General features: G+C 40.2%; 1 protein-coding gene across 1 annotated transcript; it reads right to left on the reverse strand.

Annotated features, from left to right (window-relative positions):
- Positions 1 to 356: 356 nt before the first annotated feature.
- slc22a31 (solute carrier family 22 member 31) lies at positions 357 to 10,835 on the reverse strand. The gene is made up of 9 exons (XM_034117026.1): positions 10,404 to 10,835; positions 7,526 to 7,629; positions 6,694 to 6,848; positions 3,759 to 3,927; positions 3,128 to 3,273; positions 2,787 to 2,895; positions 2,428 to 2,642; positions 1,906 to 2,017; positions 357 to 1,542 (listed from the first exon to the last, which is right to left on the reverse strand). Exons 1-9 carry the CDS (start codon positions 10,833 to 10,835, stop codon positions 1,104 to 1,106), a joined length of 1,881 nt encoding a protein of 626 aa, XP_033972917.1. The 3' UTR covers positions 357 to 1,103.
- Positions 10,836 to 12,812: the final 1,977 nt, after the last annotated feature.

Consider the following 12,812-nt stretch of genomic DNA (forward strand, 5'->3'; position numbering starts at 1 on the left):
ATGCGCCTCAGTCCTCAAACATTACATACATAAAACACTTTTTATTATTTTAAATATTGACTCAGGTTGTATCTGTTATTATGAAAATATCTAATGCCCTTCATTTAAGGCTTTCTGTTAAACCATTTACATTTTTTTGGACTAATAACAAACTAAAGGACACAATTTATAATCATTTGAGAACAGCGAGGTTGCTGACAGTTTTGGCTGCCAGCTACAGAGGTTAGTACATCTGCAGATTCATCAGCTACATTCAGTGTTTTAACGGAAACATAAGGTAGAAATAGCACCTTTAAATAATACTTTGAGACAAAGTGGTTTATAAAGCAGACAAACGTATCATCCAGACTGAATTCAATATCATCTGGTTGGTATCTAGTGCTATTTTCCTACACAGATCCCTTTACCAACATTTCCCCAAACACTTCCAAGTGAAATATTTGGATAAACAAGGTAGGTTGTTAGGGGCACAATTAAAATACAAAAAAAAAAAAACAGTCATATCCTTTGACTCTGTCATCAGATTCAATACTCAGTGCATCATTTAGTTCCCCTTTGTGGGCTTCACAAGTATAACAAGACTCCACAAAGACAGTGAACTTGTCTTGTGTGTCCTGGGGATCCGCTCAGCACTGAGACACAGCTTACCTTAGCATACCCCGTCAATGAGATGGATGAGTTCATGAAAAGAGTCACTAATAAATGGACAAAGCACCGCGGCCCACATGATCAACAGCAGCCTCACGGTTGAGCGAGCTTCTCTGGGGAAAATAGTGTCTGACGATTGGGTTTGTAAGCTGACAGACAGACGAGCAAGGCTAAGGTATAAACACTTAAGCTGCTAATGAAGCACCACAGTTTTTCTTTGCTGCAGCACAAACAGCTCTGAAAGACAAATGTAACGAGAAGAGTCCAAAACATGTACACGCTTGGAGCCGTCGCTCTAAAGTGCACTGCAACCAAGCCAAGTCAGTTCATCAGTTGAGTTATAACCAGTGAGTGACTTAGACAATAATGAAATGAAGCATGGTGGTAGACTTTCTGTGGAGGTATGTCTAGAAGGAGGAGGAGGTATAGTCCGAGTCTGTACAAAGGAGAGGTCATTAAGACATGACCTCTTTCAGAGTTCCATCCTCTTGTGTTTCACTGTCCGACAGCAGAGGGGCATGCATTGGCACAGCGATCCTATAAGGCAAACTCTCTTTAGTTAACATCTTCCTGGTGGCAGAGACCAGGCGGGAGTAGTTATCAGGGTTGTACTCTGAGAGGGGGGGCCGGGTGCTGAGTAACGGCAGGTCGTCTCTGTCGGGCCGGGGCAGGAGGAGAGGGGGCCGGCGCTGGCTCTCGCCCTCCTTCAGGGAGTCTGGGAGCGGCTTGCGTTTGCTTTCAGGCAGGAGCATTATGCTGAGAACAGAGAGGACGGCGAAGGAGGCGAAGATGACATGGTGGAGAAAATAGCCCCCGTTGTTCTGGAGCTCCATCAGGGAGGAGGCGGCCATGCCAACACAACCCGCTGCCAGCACCAGGCCGAGGCAACCGCCTCTGACAGGGAGGGAGAGGAGAAGAGAAATCAACAGGCGTCAAAGTGGTGAGATCAGACAACTTTATATACTTTCCCATCTTTCAACCTGTTTGTAACACTCAACCCCAAGCCTATTTGCTCCTACAGAAAACACAATACTTTGATAATGGGTTACACATTATAGTTATTTAGATTTGTAGGCAAAACTATTTCCTAAAACAGCTGTGCTTTTTTCTAGCAAAAGTTAAAGAAACAGGTTAAACAGAGCATTTCTAGGGGATCTTTGCTAGAAACATTATTTCTGTCTTTGCTTTGGATTTTTTATAGGATTTTTTGACAATAAAAATAAATAACTTGATCAATTTGGTCAAGAAGATACTTACCGAACCACAGTGGGCATCACCTCACAAGCGAACAACACACTGAGCATGGCGAGAGCCTGAGAGAACAGCAGCCCCAAGACAGAGAGCACCATCACCAGGCCCCCCCGCAGATCTGAGACAGAAACAGGACCACAGACAGACTAATGACTTCTCTGTGAAAACATGAGAACTTCAGCACCATTAACAGCAATGGCATGAGTGCCAACCTTTAAACTCGTCATGTGAATATCAATAAGAACTAAACAAAATGTAAAGAGTGGAGTATGCTTAAAATGCATGATATGCATATACAGTTTCATGTTAGGTCCTGACCTGAAGGATAAGAAAACAATCAACAGTGATTCCTTTATATATAAACTGCAATGGTGATCTGTCCAATTTCATTATATTAAATTAAATGAATTCTATAACCTTAAAATCTCAGACCCTGAACCGTCAGCAATTTACATATGTTACAGTGTCTTGTATACATTTGAATTTCTAATCCAAATTAACGATGTGAAGAGAAGCTGTGTAACGTACACTGAGTGAGGGCGAGCAGCAGCAGCGATGACAGGCCGGTGATGATGGCAGAGAGCAGAAGCATACCCCGCCGACCAAAGTGATTGACGGACAGGCAGATGAAGACGCAGGCCAGAGCTCCGGTCATCACTCGAAGGAAGTAGCTGAAGTAGAAGTTGGAGGAATAACTGTGCAGGTTTCTGGTGAAACAGTACTGAATGCCAGTTCCAATGAACCTGAAGGACAGGGAGAGAACATACACATCCATTAAACCCAACACTCAACATGCATCCCACTCATATCGTGCAATGGAAAGCCTTTCAATTTCATGGACAAGTCCAAGGAACTTTCCTTATTTCACACCCAGAATCAAAACTCACAGCGTGAAGCTGAGGATGAGGCAGTTCTTCCAGATAACATGAGTTCGACGCAGCTCCAAAATTGAAAAGTACCTTGGTTGACAGTCTTCACCGAAGGCTGTATCTATCTCTATAAACAGGAGGAAATAATACCCGGAAACAATTAAAGCCCAAAACAGCCAAAGGTTTTCAGTCATTCTGCAGGGTTTAAGGGAAGGGTTCACTACTATCTATTTTTGACACATTCTACCAATTGCTGCCATCAAGCGTAGTAGATTTACAATGAATTAATCAATCAATATATAGATTTAAAAAGGCTAATGATGTTGCAAATAACATATGCACTGAGGCTGTGTGTGTACCTGACAGCAGGGTTTCTCCAGGGTAGATTTCATCTCGTAAACAAACTCCGTTCCTGGTGGAGAACTCCCGGAGACTCCTCTTCAGCTGAGGGATCTGAGCTGTGGCCATCAGCCAGCGAGGAGACTCAGGAAACACCGACACACAGCTGAGGACAACAACACGGTTCATACCTCAGAGAGACAGGATTCACACATACTCTGTTATATAGAGAGGGTGGAAAGATGAACAAAGAAAATATAGAAAATTGAAACATTATTTGATATCACTCAAATGTAGCAGGTATCAGCATACATCAGTTTTTGTTATTAATAAAGCCTTTCTATTAAATGTAACTAATTATCAAACATCTTAAGTGAGTACAAACACAAGAGCACAAACTTCAGTTTTTGAAGGTCCTCGTAGTACTGGAATAATCAGCAAAACAAACCTGAGTTAAGGAAGGACACTCATTCTCCTCAGGTGTTTCTCGCTGATGTATAATACTTAAAGTTGTCTGAGTGTGTTGTTTGATATCGATGTGAGATCAGTGCGTTAAGCACCACTGTAGAATAATAGACTGGCCATAATGCTTCATCAAATACACACACGGCGTGTCCATGTCCGCACTCCAGATAACGCCACTTGACTCACCACCAATAGGAAAGCAGCAGCAGCTGAGGCAAAGTGGCCACGGCCTGAAGAACGGGCCAATCACGGCACAGAACAGCGATACCTGGCAACAGCAGCTCTGCGATCACGCTAAAGAAGCTGCTGATCATGGCGACCATGAGACGATTGGGGGGGTCACACAGCTCCAACCCTGAGAGAGCGGTGGGAACAGACAGAGAGGAGAGGCAGATCTCATCAAACAGCTGAAGCAAAACTAATACATCTGTCCAAAACCAATTCATTTCTTGTCCGGACATGAACCCTTCACACATAAAGCTACAGTCAGAAGTATGTTGTCATGTGTTTTTATTCAGGTTATGCCCTCATGTGGAACTGGTTCAATACAGGACAAGTGGCAAGTAAGAACCTCCCTACGTTTTTGACCAGATTGAATTTATTCACTCCAAAAATGGAGAAGCCAAACATTTTTCTGTTCGTATCTTTTTTTTCTTCTCCTCCCAAAGATGTGATATTGACATGTAGAGATAACTTCCTTCATTTATGTCAACAAACAATAATTGTTTTGCTTATTGAGTACTTAAGGTTACAAGAGGTGATATAATGGTTTAGAGTTATCCATTTCATAGAATGTACAAAGCAAAGCCAATTCTTGCTACAATCTGAAAAACGATAAAGCTATAGCAACAAGGAAAATAAAGCTGCTAGGAGATAAGGTGTCAATGTAAACATGTTTGGAAGTGCGTCAAGCTGTGTGAGTTTCTGCTGAACTTTAACCTCTTTCCCCCCCAGAGCTCCGATTCTCTTTCCATTTCCTCCCTGCCTGAGGGAGAGAGAAGGAAAATGAGAAGCTCACTTCCTGCTCACTTCCTCGACCTGAGTTCTGTCCTGCTATTGTTTTCTCCTCTCAGATAGCGCTGGCAGGTCTCTGAGAAACATTTGTCCCAGGCCCCCAACACACCCATCCCAAAATCAACATAACCCTTAAAAATAAAATCTGGACTCAATCTATTCCTGACCTTGCAGGAATGTGTGAGTAACTGTGTGTGTTAAAAACAGAAAATAGGGTGTGTCTAAGAGTGTGTATTTCATATGATGCCCCTACCCTTGTACCCCCATCTCCCACGCAGGAATGTGCACAGTTTCTACAAACACTAACGCAATTACATTCCTCTGCCGCTTCATTATTGGTTTACAGTTCCCGAATGGAAACTCGCTGTATGAGAGATACTATATACCCCTAGCAGTAAAGGACATCTCATCATAGACAAAGCCATGATGAACACGTGGATCTATGGCCTCGCCACAGGGAGGTACGGCCACTAAAAGCAGGACAGCTGAGAGGTAAAAGTAATAAAGCACAAGCAGCTGCCTGCTGTCAGTCAGAGTGCAGCACAACACACACAGCTGCAAAGAGTCTGTCATACACAAACCCACGCTAAAGCAGAAATGTAAGCCTAAATCTTTCATTTTAGGAAAGCAATTGTAGCCTAAATCAATGGTCAGGATGTCCAGCGATGCATGTCAAATTAAATGAGGACTTTAAATTGCCACTGCTAATTAAAGTTTTAGTCTATAATCTGTAATTATTTCTCTACAAAGTAGATTGAGTTGTTGATGGCAGGGTCGCCACTCCTGCACTGGATTAAAAACGCTGAGGTTGACAGGAAATAATGCAGGAAGGAATGCAGTTTAATTTATTTTTGAAAACTACCTGTCCCCTGGTCTTGGCCTTCACTGTAACGATTGTGTTTGAACTCTGATTGACTGACTTATAATAAAAACAACGTCTGGCTGCACTGTACACAATATATTGTGCCGAGCGATTTCTGTTGAGTTTACGAGCTAATTTATATCTGGTGTCTCACAAATCAATAAATTGAAGCACTTTCAATGATGCATTTCTCTTAATGTCTTTTTTTAAAGAACTTTCAACAAATAAAGATTGCCAGTCAAAAAGGGGCGAATGCTACATTTTACATTTTAACTAAAGACTACAGTAGTGAGAAACTGTTGTGCCCTTATCAAAATTCGGTAATGGTTGGGTCCATTACCGAATGCCTCTTAAAAGGGAAATCCCTTCTTTTCAACTTCCAAGAAAAGCATGGTTTTTAGCTTTAGTTATTATACACAATTACAAAATCCACAGTTTGTTTTTAGCCTCTTAATATAAATCAACTAGCATTTTTCGATTGGCAGTTTAGCAGATAGCTAGGTAGAAAGGTTAGGGAGTAATGTGCTGAAACAACTGTGCAGTGGTTGCTCACAAAAAAACTCAGGAACCTACATGAATGCAACCCGCGTGACAACAGTTTATTCTACGCTGGGAATCACAAGGCCATGATTTATTGCATTAACATTAGATAACATTTACATAACATTAGATTTTCCGCAAGAGATAACATGTAATGTGTTGGTCCGCAAAACAATGGCTGCAGAACAACTTTAAAGATGAGATCAAGCAAAAAGTATTTATATTAAATGAGTAGTATTTAATATTGAGAACATATGGGGTTGTGGGACTTTCCCCCACACTTAAACATAATAAACAGCAGCACGTCTTGAACTGTAAACAACTAATACACTGTAATATGTCACTACTCTCACTGTATTTAACTTATTACTACTATTTTTTCTCTATTACTATTGCACCAATTTTGATACTCTATGTCATTTTATGTCATATACATTAGAATCCCAGTTACAAATTAAAAGGAAGAAATGTGATTTATCAAACACATGACCTTTGCATAAACTCAGCACCAGCGAATGACTCAGAGCGGAGCTAAGAAATCCAAACGTTATTCCAAAGTAAACAAAGAAGTGAGCGTTCGTGTCTGAGGAAGCTGAGGTTGTTTTTTCCCAGTCCGGTGGAGAGGCTTGTTACTGAACAAGGCTCCAGGAAGCCTAACTGCAGAATAAGTGGGACAACATTTGAATGTGTGTGCAGGATACTCACTGGCGATGTACGAGGACACAAAGACCCCGGCGAGCATGACGCCCTGAGAGAGGCGCAGCAGCATGAACACCACGGCGCTGCTGGAAAGACACACAACCACCCCCAGCAGGCTGGACAGACTGATGGAGAGCAGGAAACACCGCCGACGGCCCAGCCTGCAAACACACAAACAGTCCCGTTATTGTCGTATCACATTTTTGAATGTTTTTATATTGACTGAATAAATAAGCAATTACAAAAATAATTCATATGATTGTGTAAAAAATGAATGAATCATTATTTTTTTAAGGTTATTGCTAAAACATTCAACTCAACGCATTATAATTGAATGTATTTTCCAAAAAATGTCGGTGTTTTTTTTATCTTAAAATTTCCTTTTTTCAGAAGTCTGCTTTTCTACAATTCGTAATAGACACAGAAACCAATATCTCCTGTTATTTATTCAGCTGTACAAGGATGCAGATAGTGCCAATCTAACTGGCTAAGTAGTAGTAGTAGAGTTGTATGTTTTGTGTCAACATCAAAGTCAAGAGATATTGTTAAAGGCAGCAAATGTTAGCTGGTAACTCAGTTTTATGATTTTAAAGAAATACAAAAAAAAACTCAATAAAATAATACCGTCACGAGGAAAAATATAATTACGAAATTTAAACTACACCAATATTTTTCAAATATACAATGATCTATGAAATAAAGTATATCCAATAAAACTCTTTATAATATTGAGTTGGGATTAATTACTTCTTAAACTATTACATTACTAAATGATCTCAGACCATACATCTTACTAAACATTTCTTAACTTTCCATATAAAGTATGATTATGACTTACCAGTCGCACAATGTACCAAGGAGGATGTATCCCAGAATCCATCCTGTCATGAAGCAGATGTGCTGCAAAGGGATTTTCCAGTAGTCACTGCAAACCAGGTTCCACTGCAGAGGAGGACAAAGAAGTACATTGAGATAAACTGTGAGAAAACAAAACCCAATATGAACTTACAAATACAAAGCACTGCTATCTGATGAGGCGTAAAAAGAGACCAATTGCCGTACAAAATGACCTTTAAGTCAAACTGTTAAAGGTGGTTAGCGGACATTAGCAATAATATATTATACATAGTAATATATATTATATTGTAACTATTGAAACTTTGTTTGCTCTTGTAAGCTATTACGATCTGACCCAAAACAAATCAGACCAATTCTACAAGCCAAAACTAAGCTTACACCATAGCCGCATATTTGGACCAAAGCACGATTAAAATCCCCATTTTTAAAAGTGAAGAAAAAGTAAAGTATACAAGAACATTTTTTAGACTCAAACCAGTGCCTACTTCATGTGATAAGCAGTTGATGTAAAGCACTCTCTAAGGAATCTCTGAATTAAGTATATAAATCATAAATATGTAGGTAACTACATTTCTTTCTAAAAGAAGATTAATGTATTTAAAAACATAAAAAAAGTACATGAACTAATTGTTTCCAACAAGCCTCTTTCATCGTTATTTGACACAAACGCAGAGAGATTTCTGTCAGGAAGCAGGAATGTAGATCATGTCGTCCATAATTGAGTTAAGATGTCTGCTGACAGTGTTATTACATTAGAACAACGTGGTGCTCAAAGCAGAGCGTGCCAGCTGCTCTGCGCCTGGTTAGTACCAGTCGCTGCCTGAGAGCCAAGTCTTCTTCTCGTCCGTGTCTTTTTCCATCTGCCTCCTCTACCATGTTCTCTGTGTGCAGTCCAGGTATTTTATGACATTGAGTATTTACAGACACTATGGATACAAAGCAGCTAGCTGAATTAAGAAGGGAAACTGAAAGGGTCAAAACTCCAGCAACACTTGTAGTCCAAAGAAGTTGAAAGAACATCTTTATTGTTGATGCCACAACCTTTTTGGAGTCCTTTTGATCCCTGTTGCTCCGTCGACACCTCTGTGTGTATTGTGTGCGCTATCCCAATGCTGGAACATTACGCTGCCATATTTGCTGTATGGTTATTTGAATAAACACACTTTATTTAGGAATATGAACATTATAGGTATACTATGTAACTCTTGAAACTAGATTTTGACACAGTGTCCCCCTGCACATCAGGTTATTTCACAGTAAGTAATCAAGCTTTAATACAAGCGTACATGGGGGCCAAATAGTCTGTCTTGATGGTGCACTGGTTTCTAAAACTGCATCATATGCTAAGCTAATGAATAGGGCGAAAAGGAAAAAGGGTCACAATCAGATCTTCACTAACATTGACCCCATAGAGGCAATGGTCTCAGAGATGTAGTTGATGAAAACCTCGTTCTAAAAAACAACAACATTTTGAGCTTTTCCAAGTTGATAGTCAAGGACTTTTGTTCCCTAATGTGTTATTTTATCCAGCAGCTGTGTCAGTATATGATGAGCAGGATTTTACTGTATTATTCTCCTCCTTTACTAAAGTGTTGTCGCAGTGAATGATGTCATGTGAAGAGGAAGCTGTAGTTGAGGAAGGAGGCGTTCAGGGTCTCAGGAAGGAACATGAAGGCCTCAGACTTTCCTGCACCACAGATTGTCATGGGGGGGGGGGGTAAATGAGGAAAAGTTTCCTCACTGCCAGGATCTGTTTCCTTGGGGCAACGTTACACACCCAACAACATAGACAAACACAATTGGCCGATAAGTGGAAGGAGAATTAGCCTTAATGACTTCCTCCTGCTTGTCAGCCCTCAATATCTCTACAGTGGTTTAGAGATTAGTACTCTGATGTTGTTTCAGTATGTGTTACAACATACTGCACTGACACAGATGTGTAAGGTGTTTACACGGGGTCACGTTGAGGAATATTTTTCTTAGAACTTGTTGTCAATATTTGCAGAGATGGGATGGATCCTTAAATAGCTGAAGCCCAAAAAAACAGACTGAGGATAAGATAAACTGCTTATTTACACATGGAGGTGCACAACAAGACACAGTCACATTGGAACCCATTGTGTGTGTCCAGACACTAGTTACATAAAGTACGAGACAATCAAAGAGGATGCATTATCAGCTCGGAAATCTCTCAAACAAAAAAATAGCTCTTGAAAGCAAAGCCAACTACACTTGCCCTTTTGTCTTTTCACACACTCTTACTCAGATCCAATACTTCAGTTTTAATCCTGAATAAATCCATAAACATTGAATGTATTTATATGCTATTTTTTCCTCTGCATGATTATCTGTGACCCTGGGAAACAGAGTGCAAGACAGCAGATAAATGAGAGTGAAACACGACTGTGCATTAACAAAGTTGGAACTGGTGAGCAAATATTGACAGAATGGTGCTCAAACAGCTGCCTTCATGACCACACATGCTTCCAGAAGAAACATACTGCTTTTAATTTAGAGGAATACATCCAGTTCAGCACCACCATCTTGGAGCAAGTCCAAACTCAAAATAATCAGTTGTAAAAGTGACACGACCAAGGGAACTGTCTCTCAATATAAATATTTCCACAGTTAGTAAAACGACTATTGTGGTGATGTTAACGTGGATACAGCAACGTGTGGATACAGCAACGTGTGGATACAGCAACGTGTGGATACAACAACGTGTGGATACAACAACGTATGGATACAACAACCTGGATCCGAAAAAAGCGTTTTTTTTAATGCTTTTTTCAGCCAAAATACCTGGTTAACTCTAAGCCAAACACGCACTCAGACCAGAAAGATGACCTGTTCCTTACCTCAGTGACAAAGTTACTCTGCAGCCCCGCTACATGGATGTACTCCCACCCTACGGTGCAGGACACCCTCTCCCTGTGCACCTTTTCGGAGAAGTCCGAGGTATTTGATGGGTACTTGAAGAGTTCACAGTGGCTGAGGCCGCTGCCGTTCACCCAGGGGATGGTGAGGTTCAGGTACCCCTGTCTGGAGAAGCTGATGGGGAGGAAAGTGGAGGGCAGAAGCTGCGGATCGGGTTTGCAGTGATACGATTCCGGGATATGAGTGAAAAAAACGTCGCTAAAAAGATTCAGCATGACCGCAAAGTTGGGGAACCAGCTGAAAAGCACCACGAGTCGGTTGTAGCGTCCATAGCCGCCGATGTGAGGGGAAATCCTTGTCTCATAATCCATTGAAGGAAGAGTGTTTACGGTGACAGTCCTTTCTCTGGCCATGGCGCATTGAGTGCGCAAGCTCTACAGGGGCGCGCCGCAGCCAGTAGAAGTTGAAGAAGCGCACGGGGAGAAAGAGGGCGGAGTACTTGGGGCTCGACCTATGAGACACCTGATGCTTCAGTGACTCACTGAAGGGTGGCCCCTGAGTCACACAACACTAAAGTTAGCACACTCACAGCTAAAGTTAGCACACATATGTTGCTAATCATCATGTTTTTCGTGCCTCCATGTGACTCAGTAGGTGATTGAGGGGACGCAGTTAATGTCGTGACAGCTTGCGGTTTGGGCAGCCGATCCTGGGCCAAGTGGTACTATAGTTAATAGCTTCAAATCTTTTATAATTCAATTTCCATTGGGAAAAATATGAACTTTTCCCAGTCCCAGGTTTGGTCAAAAGATTTGGTATTGTTTAGTATAGACTTCTATAAAGCTGAAATATTGTTGTGACAGACAAAATAAATCAATGGTTAAAATTAAAGCTATTGAGGAATAATAAGATTAGTCCCATTGCAGACTTTCTGTTGACAATTTAATATCGTTAGTCAACATGTTTTACAAACTGTTACCAAGGCCATTTAAGGTGTTATAGAACTGCTTTCACAGGCTAAGTAGTGCTGCGTGAGATTAATGGGTAAAATCTGTTGAGTGCACCTTTTACATTTGAACTACATTATATGTCACATGTTAGGATAAATTGTTTTCTAATTTCACAACAATTTGAATTGTAATTATAAAGGGAAAAGTTAAAAGCTTACGTCTGCTGACAGATGTTCATTTTGCTTAACTTCTACTTGTTTCAAATCCTGAAGTACTTTCATATTGATGCAAAGCGAATGGCAGGGAGCTTTTATAATAAGGACCAGGAAGCTTTACAAAAGCTTACCAACAGCAATCTCTTGCCCTCTAAACTTTGACTTAGCACTGCAAAACCATAGTGCAAGTTGAAGTAATTTATAAATTGAAAAACTAAGTAAAAGAACTTCAATTACAATTCTTTCACTAAATATACAGTGGAGGAAATAAGCATTTGATCCCTTGCAGATTTGGTAAGTTTGCCCACTTACAAAGCAATTAACAGTCTATAGTTGTAATGGTAGGTTTATTTTAACAGTGAGAATAACAATATCAAAAAGAAAATCCAGAAGTTGACATTATATAAAAGATAAAAATTGACCTCTGACCTCTGTGCTGTCCAACAAGGGTTTCTCCACCAAGTACTAAGACATGTTCTGCCAGGGGATCACATACTTATTTCCCACAGTTAAATGCAAATCAATTTTTATCTTTTATATAATGTCAATTTATGGATTTTCTTTTTGATATTCTGTCTCTCATTAGTAAAATAAACCAACCATTAAAATGATAGAATGTTAATTTCTTTGTAAGTGGGTACACTTACAAAATCGGCAAGGGATCAAATACTTATTTCCTCCACTGTATATATTCAAGGAGCCATGTCTACTTATAAAAGGTTTCATTGACCTGATTTCAAGGACACGTGGGAACCAGGAGGACATACTATAACTTGATTATTTTGTAATAACCAACATGTATACGCTGCCCATGGTAATGTCCAGAATATCGGTAAGAATGGTGTGATCTGTTAGGTGACAGGACTCCAACGAGTGATGTAATTGCAAAGATAAAAGACACACAGAGATGTTTAAATAAAGCTAGACAACTATAAAAAAGAACATCAATCTGATTTGTTTCAAATACCTTAAGGGGGAGAGACTGAACTCCGACATATATGTAGAAGCTGTAAACAAAGAGTGCGGTCCTGACCGAGAAGGCATTTCAAACATTCAGATTGTGAAACACTGAAAATACAAATACCTCATCCTGCAATCAATAGAAACCTGTCTCTTGGAGAACCATAGCAACTTGGTTGGTTATATGAATGTTATTAGTTAGATTCATTTTGAAAAAAGGATATACTTTTCATTGTCACCTATTTTTTTCTTGCAAGATAATAGT

The sequence above is a fragment of the Trematomus bernacchii genome, unplaced genomic scaffold (genome assembly GCF_902827165.1).
Source record: "Trematomus bernacchii unplaced genomic scaffold, fTreBer1.1, whole genome shotgun sequence".
Lineage (NCBI taxonomy): Eukaryota > Metazoa > Chordata > Actinopteri > Perciformes > Nototheniidae > Trematomus > Trematomus bernacchii.